Here is a 22,654-nt window from a genome sequence, read left to right on the forward strand (position 1 = left end):
ATGCACAACTTTTTCTGTTAATATGTGACCAGTTAAAAGAAGTATTAGCACAAAATAGCAAGCACTAATCTAGCGATTTGACTCTGGGTTTGATGCAAAAATAATGCCCGTTTTCTCATTGATTGAAAGATTTCGCAACGAATTCCATATTGTCAAACGACAAATATCAACTTTTAAGCAGGCGAACGGAATAAAGTAACAAATTCAGACGAAAAAATGCAAGCAAACAGAAAAAAATCTGAAAAAATTGCATTCAATTTGCTTCTTTTTATTTTTCAATACAGCTCGAAAAAATCTAAAACCCTTTGTCAAATTACGTTCATATTAGCTACTGCATACAGTATTCAGTTTAGTCTGTGACCGTTTTAAAGTAAGTGGATAAATCTACTAACTAGTTAAAGGGTTACAATAAGTTTGTTTGGTTTATAAATCATAATCGAATCAGCATCATTTCATAAGCTGCGCGGAGTTATAATAATGAGCCATGTAATGTAGATCTTTTTTTTTCTCTTCGATGGGCGGTTTGGGTTGAGGCATCGTAGGGTGGGTTAACTAGGGTTCGGTTTCTTCCGGGAGGGGTTGTATGTATATTTTATTCACGCCCTGGCGTCTCGACTACTAGGTGCTGGTGCTCCACTTGTGTTCATACTATTTTGCGCGCCAGTTCCCTGAAATCATTCAAACAGATGTCACAAACTCTTTTCAATACATAGATGGCCATTTATAACTCAAGAGGATGCTAATGAAAAGTAGTTTCCAGTATGGGTCCAAACTCAAGTATTACATTATACTTTATTACTATTATAAATCTTTAATCAATAACGCCAAACTTGTTTTGAACTTCGGTTGACGTGAATTGGATCCTAAGCTAGATCTAATACGTCTTGAGAAAAACTTCGATTTGGTGAAACTAAAGAGTTCCATAACTTGAAATCGAATTTCTCGAAAATCAAACTATGTGAAACCATCGACCTTGGAAACAAAAACAATTCTTGTGTCCTATAATTGAAGGTTCCTTAAGTGCCGGCACCCTATAGCCATTTTTTCCTAAATCGATAAACAAATAAAACCATTTTGATCAGCATCTTTTGCAACTCATCTTTTGTTCTGAGCAGGTTTTGGCGGGAAAATCCGTTTTTTTTCCAAACACAGCCGTATTGCCGTATAATTTGTACAGTTTCGGCCGATCCAAACTTTTTGCAAATCTTGAAACAATTGCAGTCGATCCGAGTTCCTTGCAACTATCATTTCTCCCTGATCTGATAGACTGGTATCTGTTAGCTTTGAGTTTCAAGTTGTCTTCTAGATAAGCCACAGGCTTTTTAGATATCTTTGTTGATGATTGTAAACTTCTTGGTAATTATGTAATCAAGCAAGTGAATTAAATATTATAACCTGTTGGTTCTGAGCCGGTTGTCTCCTCCTCAGCCAGTCGTGTCTGAGTGCCCTTCCAGGGGTGAATCTCTCCTCGGGGGTCCACTTTAGGCAGTTCTTCAGGAAGTCAATGAACACTTCATCTTCACACTCACGCAGTGCACGCGACCACGTCTTCGAACCTGAACATTTATCCTCCTTAATTTAGCTCATCCATGTTAGAGCGTCTTCTTTCAAATTCAACTTATCCAAACCACTAAATCAAGCCAAGAAGAAGAATGATTGCCAGTTGCTGTGCAACTGCACGTTGTTCAGAATTTTCCGACCAGCAGGAGTAGAGAAATTCAAAACTAAGGAAGCAAAAAACTTTACATTTTTTGTTAAATTTTTTTAGTGAAAGCCAAAGATTTTTTAGGTAAAAAACTTCAAAACAATGAGAGGTAAGTATAGCGACACTGAGGCAAAGCTGCACTTCGCAAGCCAAGCCAGAAAACGGAAAAAAGTAGCTCCAAAAAAGTAGACCAGGTAAACTTTTCCTAAATGCCGGAATCCAACCTCCAACGTGAAGATTACGAGTCTCACATTAACGCATCTGCACCATGATCATTTGACAATAGGCAAACACTAGCCACCAACTAAGCAGATAGAACAGATGCAATCGAATTAACAAAGCTCTGCAGCAAAAATGCCATCAAATGAGAACTTTTATTTGATAGTTGGTTTGATTCGTGGTATGTATGTTTGATTCATAGTAATAAAAGAAAAAAAAACTCATAAAATGTTGTGAAATTTGGTCCTAAAAACCAGAAAATCTCCATTTTCTAACAACTTTTTTTCGGTATTCTTTTTGGAATTCAAATCACGACTGAAAAGGCTGCTAGTGTGCTACCACACTAGCGGAAAGGCCTGTAATATGCTGCCACACTCGATACTCAAGCTTTACATGGTGTTGTCTAAGTCGGGGAAAAACATTCATAGCCAACAGCCAGTTGGAAAAGAATGAATGATCGCAAATGAACAGAAAAAAAAATAATTACTTTTTTTGAAAAAATCTCCAATTTCCCATTAGAAAGAAAAAATAGATAGCCTTAGGGCTCTGTAAACTTCTAGAACAATTTATGATTGATACTTTTCTGATTAAATTAACTCAACTTAAGAAAACTGGATCAATTGGTAAACTTTTTATTCTGCTGGAAAATCTGAATACTAAAACTGACTGTCGAAACTGAAGTCAAGCCAATTTTTTGTGACCTTTACAATTTTGCTGTTTGATAGCGGAGTTTGCCTTCCTTTTAACAAAGGAAACAATTGAACTTTAAAAGAAACCAGAAGTCAGACAGCGAAAACGTAAGCTTTTCCTGAAAAAATCATCAGCACCTATATGAGAGACTGAATTACGTTCATCGACTCTTGAACACTCTACGCCACAGTCTTTCTACTCACTTCGTCTGATTTGAAAAACTTACCTATTGAAATTACCAATCAGGCATCCGACCATAGACTTTTCTATAAGTTTTACGTCTGAGAACCAGAAAAATTGAAAAGTAGAAGAGTAAGCAAATACGCAACTTTATTAAATTTATTACAGGTAATCGCCTGAATCTTACTCTTACCTGGGGGTCCCCTCACTTTTCCCCTCCTTGACCTTCCCGCACCCAGAATGACCTGGTCATCCTGCATCGACACTGTACAATACCTTAAGAAAAGAAGATTAATTTTAGTTAAAAATGAACATTCAACAAAGATAATCACAATTGACAACTCTGAGAGGACAGCCCTTGAACCCATTTGATATTCAAACGCCTGCCCTGTAATCCGAACATAATCAAAAGATACTGTGAGGTCATCAACGCATTTTCAAAAAAAAACAGTCATCAAGTCAGGTTCAGTCAAATAACCTTGTGTAGCTACATTGTTCTGTTTACAAACGCATTGCCTGTCGTAGTGTTTTGAAAATTTTGACAAATGACTGATTTGAGAAATCTTTCTAAACTACTCAAAACTTATTGTCGGGTTTATTCGCTGTGGAAAAAAACTATGAGTGGAGTTTCACCTTGGGTAGCCTCTACTACTGATGAAGTTCCTGGCTCTTTTTGATTGGTCCAGAAGTGACTGGGGAGGCATGTCCAGCAGTTCGATGATACAGGCCAGCTGATCTGCCTCATCCTCCCCAGGGAATATTGGAATTCCTGAAAAAAAATTGATTAATCAGGAAAAATGGAATTACGACTCCTGTACATTTCCCTCTTCGGAACATCAATTGAAAACTATCCTGTTCAAACTAACAAATGTGAAGAAATGAGTTCTTCAATAGTTCCTTACATCGTGGAACCTGATCTAAACTACATTTTATGATTGGATAAATTAAATGTTTTACCAATGTAAAGTATTTAATATTAACCAATCATGATCCATCTAACTAACAACCCACTTATTTGTAAGTGCTGAAGTTACTTGTAATTTCAGCACCAGAGAGATTTGAATTTAACTTAGAAATTAGTTGGACTCTCCCGAGCACTTCAACAGCCGCAATAGACCAGTATACCCTAGATCTATTGAGCCTAGCAGAGACTAGTTAAACAACCTGAGACTAGATAGTATAAGAGTAAGATTAGGATCGGTATTAGACTAAGAAGTTGCACGAATCTATCCGGCCGAAAATAAGATAGCGTGACGAGCAGACGGTGTACCCTATCCGAAATTACTCTATGAGTTACACTTCGGTCCTAACTCATCTGGTGCGACCATAAGTCTCGAACAAGACCTTAATAGATTAGAATTAACCAAAATAGATTAGAAATTAGACAAAAACATTTACAAAAATGTTATACGACAATAATTTAATCGAAATGTCTCTACGACTCAATAGATCAGAGCCAATATTCCGAACCATAACAGAACTACCCGGAATTGGAAGAAGACCTCGAACCAAAGACGACATACGACAAAGTAGAAACTTGCCGTATAGTTATATGATAGTTCGGCAAAAGCCAGAACAAACTTTTATATTTCGAATACTACTTGCAATGAATTTAGATTTCCATTTGCAAACATAAAACCTTGAAGTTACTCTTCAAAATCATTTCAGGCGCTAAACAAATTTATTAATATACAATAACGATTGATAAAAAGATCTAAGATCGTTTTCCTAAAACTCTGCAGTATTATACAAAACATGTTTGAAAAATATTTATTGGAAAATAAAAATAAAAATTAGTAGCATGACAATAAATGGTTAGTAATCATAAATCATCCTGTTGTTCCAGCTTCATCATCTAAAACATAACAGCAATCATAAACCCACTAATATCATCAAAACACTAAATCTTTCCTTTAAACACATTTAAAATTTTAATAAAACTTAAATTCACTTAATTTTAAAACCAGATCATCAAGGCTTATCCTTGGATCTTAAATCATTTTCTACTTAATTAAATTTCAAATTTGATCATCAAGGCTTATCCTTGGATCAAACAGAACAACTTTGTTCTCCCCCACCCACTTAATTAGTGTCTAACGACCTCAAACGTCGATTCACTACCCAACCCTTTCTAAAGACCTAAGACTAATAGAAATTTTTAAACAAAACTAATCATTCAAATTAGGATAAACAGTGAAGAACTTCGGTTATTCATCCTTCACTTGACCTCCCCTCTTACCAGACCCAGGATAAATCTTAGACTTAGTAAGTTTAAAATAGTATCTAACGAACTACTCGCGTTCTAATTATACCTGAACCTTGTGGATCGATTTACTATTCTCCAACCCTTGAACACAATCACTACCCCTAAGTAAGATTAAGTAAGTTAACACCTTAACTTATACTAGCCACGAGAAAGTAAAAAATCATTCTTCGGAATCGATATACTTTTCTCTCCAACCCTGAACAAACAGACCCAGGTTAAGCTAACCAAAAAATCGTAAGAACTAACAGTTTAGGAAAATAGAAATCATTTAACAACCCTTTGCATCCGTCATTCTAAACCTTATGTCATTTAAAAACCTAGGAAATAAACAAACAACCGTTTTACACAATTGTGAAATAGATAACAAAAAATACGACCTTGTAATCACACCTCATACACAAACAGTTGGATACATTCGAACAAAACGACAAACACTAAAAAGAAAAATAATAACGAAACAAAGACAAATAACACGAAAAAGATTTTCAAAAAATCGAAACGCATTTTCAGAATCAGAAACCAACAGTTTAGACGAACTTTACAAACTAAAAGAATCAATAGATAAAAATTGCCCAATTCACGATCAATTATATTTCTCTGACTCAGAAACAACTTCAAATTCATCACAAAGAGGAAAAAGAAGAATAAAAAAGCAGTACAAACACAAACCAGTACATTTATACAATTGGAATCAACCAATTCGACACATTAATAATTACATATTAACAGTCATCGAACGAAAAAATGAGCTCAACGCACACTCCAGGTGAAGAAACTCCAGATGATGATGAAATCTTTCCTTTTATAGTAGACGCAGATACTGATAGAGGACAACACATATTTTGTCAAAATTTACTCGTAAATTTATTTGAACCCGGAATTAGTCCATGTAAAACAGAGTTCCCAGATGTAAAAATCAAAAGACAAATCATAGACCACTACTTAAAAGATATATGCAACATAACACAACAGTATGGAATCTACTCCATAGAATTCACCTCACCAAACCATAATAATAGAAAATATACAATTCAAACAGACGATCTTGATTTAGAATTTTCAAAAGTTTTTTCAGAATATATAAAAAGCATCCAATATCAAAACTCACAAAGAGCAAACTCCATATTCACCAATGAAGTTTTCGCAATAATATATAGTTATATTTCGATATTAGAAAACGAAATCCCAATAACAAATGTCTCACCGACAGAAACATCTAAACATTTAAGAGTACGACATGAAATCACACTACTCTCTAGTTATTTAAACATAATTAAAGAAAATTTCACGAAAGACGACGTTTCACAACATACAAAACACGATCTACAAAAAATTTTGGCATGGTTCATAATAGATTACTTCACACACAATATTGATTTAATTGCACAAGCAAGAAAAAATTTTAGACCCCAAAACTCGAACGATGATACCGCTATCACAGAACAATCAGATTATGTTTGGGACCCCGAATGGTCTCATCCCGCATTTATAAGCTTCCCACAATCAATCTCAAGTCAAGCAATAAGTACGATATCTTACATAAGAGATTATGTAAAAGTAATACCATTAACCATTGATGCAACACCATTAAACTATAATACATTTTTGCCCGATACACAAAATAATAGTTTAAACTCTACAGTTATACACAATGAAAACCTCAATGGAACTAGGAATCTTACTCAACAAGATATCCAGACACCATCACACTTCATAAATGAAGAAATTGTACACACAACAACTACACAACAAAGTATTTCACCAATACGCCCAAATTTAACAACACCAAGAAATACAAATCCTTCACAAACACAGGTAACCTTACAATCAACCGTTAAACCTTCGGTTGCCCCTAAATATTCACATATGGATTACCAAACATACAGACCCATGACAATACCATCAAAAACACGCAAAACATTCACTAGAAACAACTTTACAGACCATAATTATAATTATACACATCCATCAAAAACATGTAATCAACCACAAAGGAATTTTAACCAATATACAAGATCTCGAAATTGGGATAACCCAATGACCCAACCTAATTCAATAAATTTCCAAACAAATCCTCCACAGGATCACAGTGAAAATTACCCATTTTTTCAACAAAATAAAAATAAAAAACAAACATCTTATCAAATGGATTATTTATCCTCAGATGATGATTTCTTACAACCAGATATATTTGCACCAAATACTCAAGAATATCGTAGACAAGGAATACAGAGAACACGTACAAATCATAGAAATTTTTCTCCACAACCAATAGATGCACAAAATCAACAACCAATTCAACAACAAAATCCAATTAATACACAATCTTTTCAACCAATTCAACAACAAAATCCAATGACTGCACACTCGTATCAACCATCACAAATGCAAAATGAAATACCACTCCCATATTATCTCCAACAACATGAGATAACAAGAAACCAACTTTCAAATTTTTCTCAAATGCCAAATGCAGCAGAATCATTACAAATGACAATGAATCCATACCTTATGGGTGGATCATCAATAACATCAAACAAACCTTTAATGGTTTTCACAGGAACAGACCCTGAATACTCTGTAGAAGATTATTTAAATGCAGTAACAGCAAACCTGATTTTAAATATTGGACCTGAACCCATTAATACGCCACTACATCAAAACTGGATACATCGACGCACAGCGTTAATACAAACAACCTTAGATGGCGCAGCCCAAAAATGGTTTTCAGTACTACCTCTAGAAATAAAATCAAACTGGAAAAGATTTACACAAGAATTTTCAAAAATGTTTGACTCCGAAAGAAACAAACAACAACAAAGAGTTTTATGTAATGAAATTCGCAGATTACCAAACGAAACCATCAAGCAAATAGCAGTACGAATCGAAACACTAGTTCGAAAAGCATATTCATTAAATACACATGACTATAAAAACACAAAGATGACAGAAATCTTAATGATGACCTTAACACCACAATTAAGGAAAATAGCAATAAAAAAGAGAGCATCACATCCTTCTTCAATTCGAGAACCCGATTTAGATTTTCGAAAACTAGTAGACAAATTAGAACAAGCAGAAATCACGATGAAACTAGAAGAAACGGAAAATCTAAAATTACAATACGTTAACAGAATTGAAACGACTCCCACTAATATTAATAATATACAGGAATCAGAGACAGACCTCATTGAAAAAATCACTGAAATACTCAATATCTACGAAAAGAACCCAAACTTTAAAGGCAAACCATCTTTCAAAAAATGGTGTAATTATTGCCGACGATACGGACATAGTATTTCCGAATGTAGACAAAAACAGCAAGATAATCAAAATAAACCTCAAAAATATAAAGAACCAAATAAATCATTCTATCAATACATGAAAAAAGATCAAAATCTACCGAACAAAACAGTCCACAGCAACAACAGTTCAGGAAAACCACTCCCGAACAATACAAATTATACAAGAAATCAATCACCATATAACTCAAGTTATAGAGGAAGATCACCAGAACGAAGAAACACGTATAATTCATCACAAAATCACTACAATAGACCAAATAGTCGAAATAACTACTCCAGATCAAATTCAAACACACAACGATTTGTTTCTAGATCTAATTCCCAATCAAGAAATAACTACTATCCAAACAACCAATCACGAAATTCATCATACAATAGGAATAGAAACTACTCCTATAATCGAAATAGAAGTTATTCAAACAACCGAAACCAGAATTACCCGAACAATCGATCAAGGAATAACTCATATAATAGATCGAACTATAACAGACCAAACAATAATTACCAAAACAGATCGCGAAATAATTCACAAAATCGACACCCAAGTTATAATAATCGTTATAGAAATTATTCCCAATCACCACACCTGAATAATAATAACTATAATAATTCTAATAATCGCCACAGAAGTAGTACACCTAAACATCAAAGACATATTAATCAAGTACAATCTAATCCAGAAACAACATCAGACCCTCCAGGTATTGATGACACAGTAACTGATACGTTACAACTCAATCAAATAAACTGTACATCATCAGATTCAGAAAGTGATACTGAAAACACTCTTTCTATCAATATGATAAAAGTCGAAAATGACTATGAATCTGTCATATATGAACAACCCTTTTCATCACACATATATGAAAATCAATCAGAATTTCTTCAAAATTATTACACTACACCCATAAATTCCACACCAACGACGCAAGAAACAAACGAGATTAACACTACAGATCAAACCAATAAAAATACCAAAACAAAATGCTTGAATACAAACCACATTTATCAAAATATACAAAAAGAACAACCCAAAGAAAAAATTTGGACAATACCATTTCTCTTAGAAAGCCCAAGAAATAAAGAATTTCAACCACCAGACCTTGAAATAGATTTTTTAATTGATTCAGGAGCAGAATCAAACATAATAAACATCCCCACATGGAATGAAATAAAAACTTTACACCCAAAGTTAATACCTCTTGAAACCTCCAGTAAGTTAGCAACAGCACAAGGATCAACATTGATAAACTACGGAAAAATCCAATTATTTCTCCTCCCCACCAGAACAATGGAACAAAGCAAAATTTTAAATAAGCCATTTAAACAAATATTCCATATCACCGACATTAAATATAATATCATTGGAATACCATTTATTTCGAAGTATATACCAACAATTAACATACTAAATAGTAAAATATTAATCAAAGATAAATATACAAAAACAAAAGAAACATCCTTAACATTTTTTCAAAGATTAAATAAACAACCACCATTCTTTTCAAAATTCTACCCGATATTTAACAAACAAAGAAAACACCTAAAACCACTATCAGGAAATATCTATAATTTTTCAATCAAACAAGTTCACCAATATGATAAAGAACAAAACAAACAAAAATTTTATATGTCAGAATTTGAATTCAAACCTATTCATAAATTTTTCAAAATCACAATCTCATCCATAAAATATTTGAAAAATTCGAATTCCGATATCATTTCTTTACATGTCTATAACAACACACCTTACCAAGTAACATTACCTTTAGGACTTTTAGGATACTGCGAAACCAACGCTACAATATCACCAATACACGAAAAAGCCTATCGCGTAAATAATATACTCCAATTACTAGATATTTGCCAATCTACAATTCTTAATGAAGAATTATCTATAAATAATATAATAAGTAACGAAAACAGAAATACGGATTATTTCACAAAAACTCCATATTTCAAACCTACATTCAACATAAGTAACTACACAGAGGACCAACAGAAATTTTTAACAATGTTTAATTTCAAACATTCACAAATAACACAAGACGAATTCGAAAAATTAGCCAAACAGCTAATTAAATATTCATCAGTCTATGCAACATCAAAATTCGATGTTGGGAAAATCAGTTCATCACTACATCTCCCGTTAAAACCAGACGCAGTTTTCAAAAAACAGAGAGCAAGTAAAGTACCAATTCACTTACATGATAAAGTGAACAGATTACTCGATATTTTAGAACAATACAACATTATATCACCAGTAAACAAAGAAGAACAACCAAAAGGCAACACATTCATCAACCCTGTTATCATTCTAGCTAAAGGAGAATCATTAAAAATCGTTCTCGACGCTAGATACCTCAATTCACTCATAGATGAATCAAAATGTAATTGGCCCATTGAACCAATACAAGTTATTTTAACAAAAATAAACGGCAAATACTTTACAACCGCCGATATGAATAGTGCATACAATCAAATGCCACTAGATGAACAATCACGACGTTTAACACAATTTGTTATCGGAAACCAACAATATGAATTCAACCGCTTATTCTATGGAATATCCATAGGACCAGCAGCATTTTCAGCTTTTATGAGCAAAATTTTTAGACCACTAATACTCAAGAAAAACGCAATCACCTATTTAGACGATGTTTTTATGCAATCACAAACAAAAGACGAAATGTTCAATGTTTTAGAAAAATATCACCAAATACTTCAGAACGAAAATCTGAAGGCCGCTCCCGATAAATCACACTTTTTTTGACAAAAGTTAAATTCTTAGGACATAATATAGAAAGAAAAACAATCACTCCATTGAAATCACGCATTGACGCTATTCAAAAACTTCAACCACCAACAAATAAAAAGAAAATCCAAGAATTTCTTGGAATGTTAAACTTTTTAAGTAAATATGTTTATAAAATGCAATTATATCTACGACCATTTTATAACATCCTTAGACAACAAAATAATTTTGAATGGAACACAGAACATCAAACACGATTTGAAGAAATAAAGAAACTTTTAACTGAACAAATTTCAAACACAATTCCAGACTCAAATCAACCATTTTATGCAATGTGCGATGCTTCGAACTTTGGCATCGGTGCAGCACTATTACAATCACATAATGGTACAAATAAAATGAACCTCATATCAGCAAATTCTCGATTATTCACTCAAGCAGAGCTACGACTCTCAACTCTAATGAGAGAATGTACAGCCATAATATATACACTGACAGAATATGAATTTCTGATACTTGGATCAAAACACCCCACAGTTCTATTCACAGACCATAAACCAATCATCTTTCTTTTTACACAAAAGTCTAACCCAAACCACCGAGTTTACAGATTTCAACTAATTCTAATGAAATTTCCAAACTTACATATAGTTTGGACTGCAGGAAAAAATCTTGCATTACCAGACACCTTAAGTCGAAATACACCACCTGAATTACTTACACGAAAAACAACAGTTGAAATACCCAAAAACATAAAATTCTACCTTGCAGAAAACGAAACATCACCCCGATTGGAATGCAAATATGCAGTAAAAACTGATATTGAACAATCACAAATAAATAGTTTACAACATTTCCCACTTTATTTAGATTGTCAAAATAATCATTATGAAGTTGATCTACTTGGAACATCAACTTTCAAACCAATCCCATATTCTCAATGGATAAAAAATAACACCCAACAAAAACGAACAAAACAACACCCGCCTAAGAAAGACCATTTTCCACTAATTGAAAAAGAAGATTTAACTGATAAAATAAATTTATCAGGACCACAAACAAATGATTCAAAATACACAATAAATCAAGTTTTTGACCTTCACGACCCACTTGATACAATACCCTTATCTAAATTAGAAATCGAAAACATTTTTCTCCCCCCAACAGAAACAATTACAATTTCAACACTGAAACAATATCAAAACCTTGACCCAGTAATTCGACAACTGAAATCATGGCACAAATATAAAACTAAACCTATCAAAGCAGATTCAACCATTCTAGGAAACAAAACACTCCTCCGATACTTTCGCAAATTTAACAACACAACAATTAACAAAAATACAGACCTTTTAGAGTATAACCTGAATGAATCTACAGTTCCATGTCTCCCTTTAAGTATGATTCTTATAGCTTTTAATATTTCACATACACAAAATATTAAAGGACACTCTGGATCAGAAAAAACATATTCAAATTTTATACAAAATTTTTACTTCCCAAATGCACCAATTTGGATAAAAGTACTATGCAATGATTGTATAGTATGTCAACTAAATAAACCTTACCCAAATCAAAAACAAATAGCACAAAAACAAGATTTTAAAGGACAAAGTTTGTACTTTAACCATCGTATCTCATTTGATACTAAGGGACCAATTTCACCCTCATCAGAAGGAAACTCCTACATTATGGTAATTGTTGACGCATTTACACATTATGTAGCACTTAACCCAGTACCACATTGTAACGCTTATTACGCTTACACAACACTCTATGAACACTGGATAGCAAAATTCGGACTACCAGAAATTTTAGTTACAGACAACGGTACAGAATTCATAAATAATGAAATTATCACACTATGTCATTTATATAACATTAAACACAAACCACGTACATCTCATGCACCTTGGACAAACGGCTTAGTCGAAGGTATGAACCGTTCATTACAAGAATATCTTAGATGTATCATCAACGGAAATGATACAAAATATACCGAATGGTCAGCAGATGTAAAATTATTTCCCTTAGCATATAATTCACAAATTACGACAACTTTAGGAATGTCACCATACGAAATGGTTTTTAACCAAAAGCCACGCAAACCAATAATGTTTACAGCAAATTCTCATAAAAACGCACAAGGTTATTGTCAACCAAATAAAGACTCAATTTGTTATAACCTACCTTTACATACACATGATGAAGATCATTTTCATCACCCACAAATTCTTAAACTAGCCTCCGGTACACACACCGAATGGATTCTAAATAGAGATAAAAAACACAATGAAATTTATCAAAAAATAACAAAAAAGTTATTACAAAGACAAAACATCAATGAACAAATCAATTCACGTTTTACACCAGCCTCCGATTTAAAAATTGGAACATTTGTTTTAATACCTAATTTTAATACTCAAAAAGGAATTTCTAAAAAATTACAACCCCTTCGAAAAGGACCATACCAAATAATTGCAAAACCCACTGATGTCACATATAAAATTACCGACTCAAACACAAAAGAAATCGTTCAACATCGAAACAACCTATTACCTTATTACCCAAAAGAATACGCACTCCGCGAATTAACTCAATTATATTCTTTCACAGGATTAAAAATCATTCAAAATGAACCACATCTGAAAAACACAGAACAAAATGATAACCCCACCGAAAATCAAAACACAAAACCAACCGCCACCAAAAACAATACACAAAACCATAAAGAATCTCCAAAACAAAGAAAAAATAGAAAAATGACAGAACAAATAATACCCCAAGAAGAAATAGACAAATCTGAACATAGAAAAACAACAAGACTCCGAAATCAACCACGTAAAAACTACAAAATGTTCATCCCCCAATCTAAAATATTAAAGAAAGTAGAATTTAAAAATTAATTTTAAGATTTCATACTTCACAATCTTGAAACCTCCGTAACATTTTTCATTTCAATTTTTCAAAATAACATGCTCACAAGTACGCAATAACTCTAGTTCAAAATAGACCAATAGGATTCATCCAATCCGCCACTTTCTCTAACTCAAACTAAGATCAATTAGACGAATAATCTAGAACTCCAGGCACATCTCTAACTATAACTTTACAACCTCCAGGTCAAAAATAAGCAAATCACTCCAACTTGACAGCTAAAATAAATATCACCATAATACCGTACCCCTCCCTTATCTAATAACCCAAAGATCAACAATATTTCCCCAACTCAGACCACGAATACCCCCAAAACAAATTTGATAACTTAGCCTAAAGTAACAAAATGAAGATTTTAATTAGCCTAAAGTATAACAATCTCACCATACCCCGGATCATTTGACAAACAAAAATAAAGAAAAAGACGACCTCCCAGTCACCATGAAAATTGCCCCCAACAATTTTTTACAAAACTCAACCCACTTGTCAAAAAACTAATAAATAATTCGACCACACTAGAAAATCGCCTCAAACAGCAAAAAATATTCGACCAAGAGATCATTTCTTAAATGCTCTTCTCTCAAACAGTTGCTCAAATACTTATAAATTTTAAACATTTTTTTTCAATACTTGAAGCCTTTATAATATTTCTTTTTGATATACTTGAATCTTTTCTAATAATCCTAATCATTTTTTGTAACATTTTTTTAATTTTCTACACTATTCTCGAACTATTCCTCCAACTTTCCAAAACCCTTGATTATATCCACAGGTACGATTTATACAACTTGTCTAAATGATACGAACAATTTTCAGTAGAACTGATATTTTTTTATTGTTTGTAATTTTCATAGCATTCTTATCATCCCTCATTTTGACCATATGTAAATGTATAAAGAAAGCAATCTTCACATTTGCCCTAGCAACAATCCTTCTAATTCTTTTTTTGGAAGAATATTATAATAAACACAAATTTTCTCACTAAAGTAATAATTCAAAACTCTATCAAAAATTGCTACCCAACAGTCACAAAGTCAGTCTTCACCGACATCATCCCAAGATAACCCAACACCACCTTCAATTACTCAAAATTCTCAAACATCTACACGAATTTCTTTTCAAGACAATCCATACACTTTTGAAAAACGACATGCTCGTTTATCAGAACCACTAGAACCAGTTCAACGACAAGCACCTTTAAGCGAACCAACATATAACCTATATCCAACCCTACCACAAGAACTAAGTAGAATAAAAAATTCTAGTCAAAACCAAAATACAGTCGAAATAAATAGACAAATTATACATCCTCGACGAAACAGAAATTTTCAAACTCCCCGAGTTCATTTTGATATACCTCAATCCCCATCACAAAACACTCCAGAAAACCCCATTGGTATATTACCAGAAACCCCTACGCTTCTTTCACAACGTAGCACCTCAAGCCTACCATCAGATTACTTAGGTTCAACACCAACATCTGAGCAAATACGTGAAAATCCTTTCAACCCCACAAACCAAACATCACGACTCCCATATTGGACTACACATTCATTTACACAAGGTGAACCAAATTTAGTCAATGACCCCATAGATATTTCTACGGATACAACAACATCCTCATCACTACCAGAAACATTATCACTACCATCAACACCATCAATAAGCCAGTTTTCACCACCACCCTTTAACTTAAATTTTCCAAATAATCTCGACGCCAGATATCGAGAACAATCATCAATAAATATTCCTTTAAGACTAGATTGGAATACATTTACAGCACCTCCACCACTATTTGGACAACATCAAGAAAGTAACCGCCTTCATAACTGGGCACTTGATAGATTACAATATCGCCAAGATATTCACAACGATATCCGTGATCACAATATTCAAATACTCCAACAAAACAGTTTACAATTAAAGTTTGAAATCACAGTTAAGTTAAATAATATTACCCAACATCCCTACCCATTAAATCCACCTAACATAACAGCTCAATCACTACCACCACCGTTTATAACTACTGAAGTAATATACAAATACGACAGATATACCAAAAACACAATTGGCTACATTACATTTTATAATCCATACTCAGGATTATCATACACATGTATATTCTAAAATTATTAATTTTTCTCCAACTCCCTTTTCTAGTAATCTCAAATCAAAACATAAACCCTTCTCCTCGTACAGGACCACAAGATTTACTAGTAACACATTACGATTGTGAAGAAAATGAACAAAAAACACTACATAAATATGCAATAAATCAAGTATCACAATGTGAAACAGAACCACAAGCTATAGAAACCACAGATGTAATAGCAACACTCTATTCAAAAGCCCGAGCAACAACAGTTACAGGTTATAAATTCACAGCAACATTTTCCGAAAAGAAAGTACATTGTTCACAAGTCTCGAATGGAAACAAAAACCGACTTGACCATGAATCATTCTATCAAAGTAATATAGAACGTCTTTTACATCTCAATCCCGACGATTGTAAAAATGAATTACTAAGACTAAACATCACACAAAATAAAAACTCCCAAAGAAAATTAGTTAATTTTCAAGTTTTTTCAGACTCTGTACATCAATCACAACTTGAAAGACACCAAGGACATATAAAACTAGACGAAAAATACCCGTATAACGGCGCACACGGACGATTAACCTATGACCTACACGATAAACATTGGATACCACACATTGGTATAAATGACCCATCAAACTGCAAAGCAGACACAAAAAATAAAGGATACCAAGAAATAATGTTTTTCGATTGGAAAATACAACTCGAAAAAATACAACTAACACGAGATTTATCAGATAATACAATGATCTATCAAGGAATCCGATTACCTTGTAAAAATGATCAAGGTTATTGCGACCCTACAACGAGAACACAAGCAACAATTGTTTGGTTCCCCGAAGATACATGTACAACATTTCAAGTAGCAAAAATACACGCTCGTATGATAAAATTTCACGAAAAATATTTTATACAATCAATTCCATATGAACAAGTCCATCCATCACGAAAACTAAGTTCTAATTTTAGAAACATAGACAATATAGAAAATAAATTGACACGTTTTCAAATATATCAAGAAACAGAACTTGCATGTAAATACAGGAATCCACTTCACAGAACACAATACTCTGAAATATTAGTTGAATACGAAAAAGGATTCGACATGACCACTGGAAAAATAAAAATCGACCCATATGCCACAGGTCATCCTTTAAACGAAGGAACATCCTATATACCAGTTAATTTTCAAAAAAGCAACGGACAACCTGGTGGACATCTAAAACCTCAGGACACCAGAAGCACACGCTTACAAGAATTATCACTAATGAACACTACATATTTCGGTAATATCCACTATGATATTCATTTAGATATGAAACTAGATTATACAATTAGCCGAATTTTTCAAGAAATGTCACTCTCCGAATTAGAAACACTACACCAATTATGCGAATTAGAACGAACACAAATATTACAATCACTTGCACTAGCAGTATTAAAAATACCCTATGCAGGATACTTATTATCTGGAAATAGATCAAATTTTTTAGACTATGAAGGAAACATCTTATGGTTTTATACTTGTACTAAAAAAGTATCACCACTATACGTTTTTGAAGATAAACGATGTTATAAAAGAATCCCTATCTTTTATAAGAATAAAGTACATTTCGTGGATACACTTTCACGAAGAACCTATTTCTGGGATACCGCAGTCCCATGTGGATCAGAAAACAGCCACAATGTAGTACAACTAAAACCTGATGAAAATAAATATTATCTTCTCACACCATATCCCACATTAATGCAACCACTCAAAAAATTTTCACCAGAAAGCATTCGCGCTATTGCCCGAAACCCAAATATAGACTTAAAATCAATAGGAATCTATTCAAAATCAGATATTCAACATCACATTAGAACACAACAATTCCAAGAATTATTAACACAAATGGACACTATACAAAGACAATCAATAGACCAAAATTTACGCAAACTTGCAGAAACCGCAGGATTTGCCGATATCTACACGCAAGACTATAGCGGATATTTTAAGGACATTAAAGATTACATATATCTAAACGGTGAAAAATACCGTCCCCAAGATATATCACCAATTAACATTTTTAGCTTTGTTACACTCAAAAATGAGATCCTCGATTTTCTAGGATGGCCCTACTACATCTTAGAAAAATTGACTATTTTATACGCAATGTTTAACTTTATTGGATTTCTTTTCTCACTTTTAAAAGGAATCTACAACACATGTGCTATACACACACAAGTAAACAGACAAGCAAGTGTAGCACGCATACTATTTGCAGGATTTTTTGGAATCTTTTCTACATCTATAAACAAAATTCTTTTAGACGCGCAAATAAAAGAATATAACACAAAAATAACAACACGACAAAATACATACGACGAAGAACATAACAATGTAGACATAACGCCAACGGCACCACAATTACCAGCCCTACCAAATAACCATCCACTATCCCTAGTCCCACGAAATTTTCGAAACTTAGCCATCACACATAATCCAAATTTTCGACTCACCACATCACAAAGTCCCATTCAACATATAATGACACACCAGTCACAAGATGATAATACTTATGAACAAATTATTGAACAACCCCATACCACCGCTTTTCAGTCTCAAAATAATCATTTTTTTAGCCCACGATGAGCCGCCAACTTGGATCACTACACCGATCAAATTCCCACCCAACCAATCTTACCTCAATCCCAATAATACCACTTTTTGCTTTTCCGCCACCCGATTTTCCATCTAGTAATGTAACATCAGGCATGAATTCCGACACTAATTCACACATCTCAGTTTTATACTCCATCTCACAGCTAAATAACCCGAATATTGAAACCCCCGATGAATTCGCCGACTCAGAACCATCCCCATCCAATAATTTTCATAACTCTTCTAATTTTTCTCAACCCCCTTTTCAACCCATATTATCCAATAACCCTGACCCAATTACTCCCACACCCTCTTATGCTTCCCAAGTTACCCCAACCTATTCCTCATACCATTCTGACCAATCATCTCATTCTCCAGACACCCCCCGAATCTCCCCAGAGCTAGATAATTTTATTACCCTTCAACAACAACCCTACCACCTTAATACCCCAACCATAAACCAAATCTCCTCCACAATAAATTCATCCAACCCCCCTACCCCTACACCCTCTTCAACTTATACTGAATCACTAGCACCATCATCCACATCAACTGAATCTTCACTCAACACTAATAGAGCTTACCGCACTTTTAAAAGAAAGTTCCCCAACCATCCTTTCCCAGCAAAACCAGGAACAGCCCGTGAATACATCAACCACCCCAAGCATACTAACACAAAAGAATTTTTAGCCATCACCTTACCCTCATTCCCACAATACACCTTAAACACCCCCCACGACACTAACGAAACACGCAACTTCGTAGATGAATACGTTTTAATGCCTACTCTCTCTTGGACCTCATATTATCATTTCACTAACCCTCTTTGCTTACCTTTATCTAACACTCACATCGATATAGAGCGAAATACGGACATGCTATATCGACTCACTACACCACTAACCGCTAGACAATTTACTTACGTTGGATATAAAAAATCACTAAAAACACACACTGCACCTAGAGCTAACGAATATACACTCGAATACTATGATCACAACATCATCAGAGCTAACCAAGATCAATTCTTAGACGACGATCGCTTCGCTAATCCACAAATTACCGAGAAATTTTTCATCAAGACACCATATACATTCACACTAAACATCTTCGACCGAAAGTTTGATCACATTATTTCAGAAGCACTAACAGACACACAAGCATACGAAAGTTTTAAAGAACGCTTCCAAATATTTTCACTAACCTTTCATTTCCTTGCACCACACGAAAGAGATTTACACTGCTCACACGATATTATGTTGCGCACTAAACAAACCCACACATATAGTTATTATCGTTTCATCCAAAATCACTTTGACCTACACACACCCTCTAGACAACCACACCATCGTTTTCAATTCATTAATTCCAAATACACTTCACCATTTTTCCTAAATTTCACATATTGTATTAAAGACACTAACCTCCATGGTATTCTTCGTAATTATGACCCCATAACCCAAATGTACATCTTCTGTCCCATTACCAAGACCTTCAACGCCGAAGAATCCCGACCCTTCCTTATCCCGCACGAGTTTGTACAACCCATAGAAATCCCAATTTTAGAATTCATCCACAACACTAAATTCAATCACAAATTATATAACTTAATCCAAAACACACCTTATGAGTTTGCAGTTGGCACTGAAGAACTAACCACTATCAAGGCACTTCAATTGCTTTGGCCACTGCTTCAAACTAAAAATATCATCCGCATCTTAGCTAAACTACTAACAACTTCAGAACTAATTCACGACATCTTCCCCCACGGTTTTTTCCCCGACGACTAACAGGTAAGTATGAATTAAATGAATAAAACTAACTAATTAAAATATTAAAAAACTCACCATACTTTATTCATGTTTTCTTTAGATTTTTAGCCTTCATCCGACGATCACCTACAAAAACCACAAAAGACAAATAAAAATCGCAAATTTCATCAAACAGATTTCAAAAATTCTATTAATCTCTTACACTTATAAATTTATAAATTTAATACCAATGCAGTAAATTCATTTCTAAAATTTTCCCCCACAAGCAGTAAATCTAATTATGATGAAAATTTGTATCTTAATATTCCCCCATGACTAGCAGTAAATTTCTAAATTCTATGTAGTAAATTAAATAAATGCAAATGCAGTACTAACCTTTTGATATTCTCATTCATTCATACAGAAATTCTATCCACACTCGCACAGCTCGCCCACGAAGAATTGCTTAAAATAATGAATTTCAGTTTCAAGTTTTCACACTCAACAACTCTAACATATAATAACATGTTTCAAACTTTCCTTTAGCCCGGTTGGAAAGGAATCATATACTAAACAAAACTAACCAACGCAGCTTACTAAATACCACAAATCATAGAATAACAACATGACTTAGAAAAAGAAACCAACGGTACCCAAACCGGATTAACCCAGTTTAAAACTGGATAATTTATTCTTTTGAAGACTATTATAAAGTCTAAGAAAGAAATAATAAAACACAAAAAAGTCGAAAGACAAACCCATACCACAAACAATTTGATTTTTGAAAAAAGGACACAACCAACAAAACATAAGTAAGACCACAACAAACTCAACATAAAACGTTGTCACATAACAGGACCCCTCACAAAAACCGCATGAAATCATACTCCCACTCCTGGCCTAACCCACCAGGAAGGACGTCCTGAGCATGCTCTATAGCCGGCCTAACCCACCGCGCTACATCCACGCTTTGTGACCACACCACTATTTTTAATAAGAGCTACTCAAGTGTGAGTAACTCTTCAAAATAACCGAACTAAAACAAAAAGCTTTTGTGAAAACAACTAACTAAAATCATTATTAAAAAATATTAAACTAATAAAAGTTTTATAAAATGTAAAATCACATGATGCAATATATAGATCAGAATACAACACCAAGGACGAACATCAAAAGAACAAGACGACCCCACTACACTCGAGAGAGAATGACCAACTACAATCGATATGCCGCTCACAATCACAACTCAAAGGATTTAGAGTACGACTTGACCTCGCAGAAAAGGACTTCATTGAACTAGACCAATGACCACCTCGATGTTCAAGTATACGTACAGATCCGAGTAACCAGGCATCCCCTCCACGCACAATCTCCACGCCATTCCCAAACTAGATCATACACAAAAGAAGTTCTCCACGCAGAACAGAAAAACCTGACATAGCAAACCATTCTGAAATCAGATTTGAGTTTGTTGCAAAGACGTAGTCGTTGTCACTAGAAGACACAACGTCTTATGTCTCTAACTCCAGCTTCCTGGAACTTCCCTAACAAAAGAGGAAACGGAAGAAAATTATGATGTTCGCCAAAAACAAACGTCCATCATCCATCCTTCGAATTGCAGAAGAACTATTCTAAAAAACTCTGTAAAACCCGGATGGGTGGAACCTGATCTAAACTACATTTTATGATTGGATAAATTAAATGTTTTACCAATGTAAAGTATTTAATATTAACCAATCATGATCCATCTAACTAACAACCCACTTATTTGTAAGTGCTGAAGTTACTTGTAATTTCAGCACCAGAGAGATTTGAATTTAACTTAGAAATTAGTTGGACTCTCCCGAGCACTTCAACAGCCGCAATAGACCAGTATACCCTAGATCTATTGAGCCTAGCAGAGACTAGTTAAACAACCTGAGACTAGATAGTATAAGAGTAAGATTAGGATCGGTATTAGACTAAGAAGTTGCACGAATCTATCCGGCCGAAAATAAGATAGCGTGACGAGCAGACGGTGTACCCTATCCGAAATTACTCTATGAGTTACACTTCGGTCCTAACTCAATCGTAACATCACGCGTTCAGCCATAATAACACGTGA

The 22,654-nt window shown here is 34.0% G+C and overlaps 1 protein-coding gene across 1 annotated transcript in view; it reads right to left on the minus strand.

The window, feature by feature from the left end:
- Positions 1-267: 267 nt before the first annotated feature.
- Positions 268-22,654, minus strand: part of LOC134855159 (dual specificity tyrosine-phosphorylation-regulated kinase 2-like) — a 61,117-nt gene continuing 38,730 nt past the window's right edge. Inside the window, exons 14-17 of the mRNA XM_063871573.1 lie at positions 3,428-3,563; positions 2,988-3,070; positions 1,396-1,556; positions 268-668 (exon numbers count right to left, since the gene is read on the minus strand). Coding sequence (XP_063727643.1) covers positions 597-668; positions 1,396-1,556; positions 2,988-3,070; positions 3,428-3,563 — 452 coding nt within the window. The 3' untranslated portion in view covers positions 268-596. The remainder of the gene's footprint in view (positions 669-1,395; positions 1,557-2,987; positions 3,071-3,427; positions 3,564-22,654) is intronic.

Source organism: Symsagittifera roscoffensis, chromosome 10, assembly GCF_963678635.1.
Source record: "Symsagittifera roscoffensis chromosome 10, txSymRosc1.1, whole genome shotgun sequence".
In the NCBI taxonomy this organism is placed as follows: Eukaryota; Metazoa; Xenacoelomorpha; order Acoela; family Convolutidae; genus Symsagittifera; species Symsagittifera roscoffensis.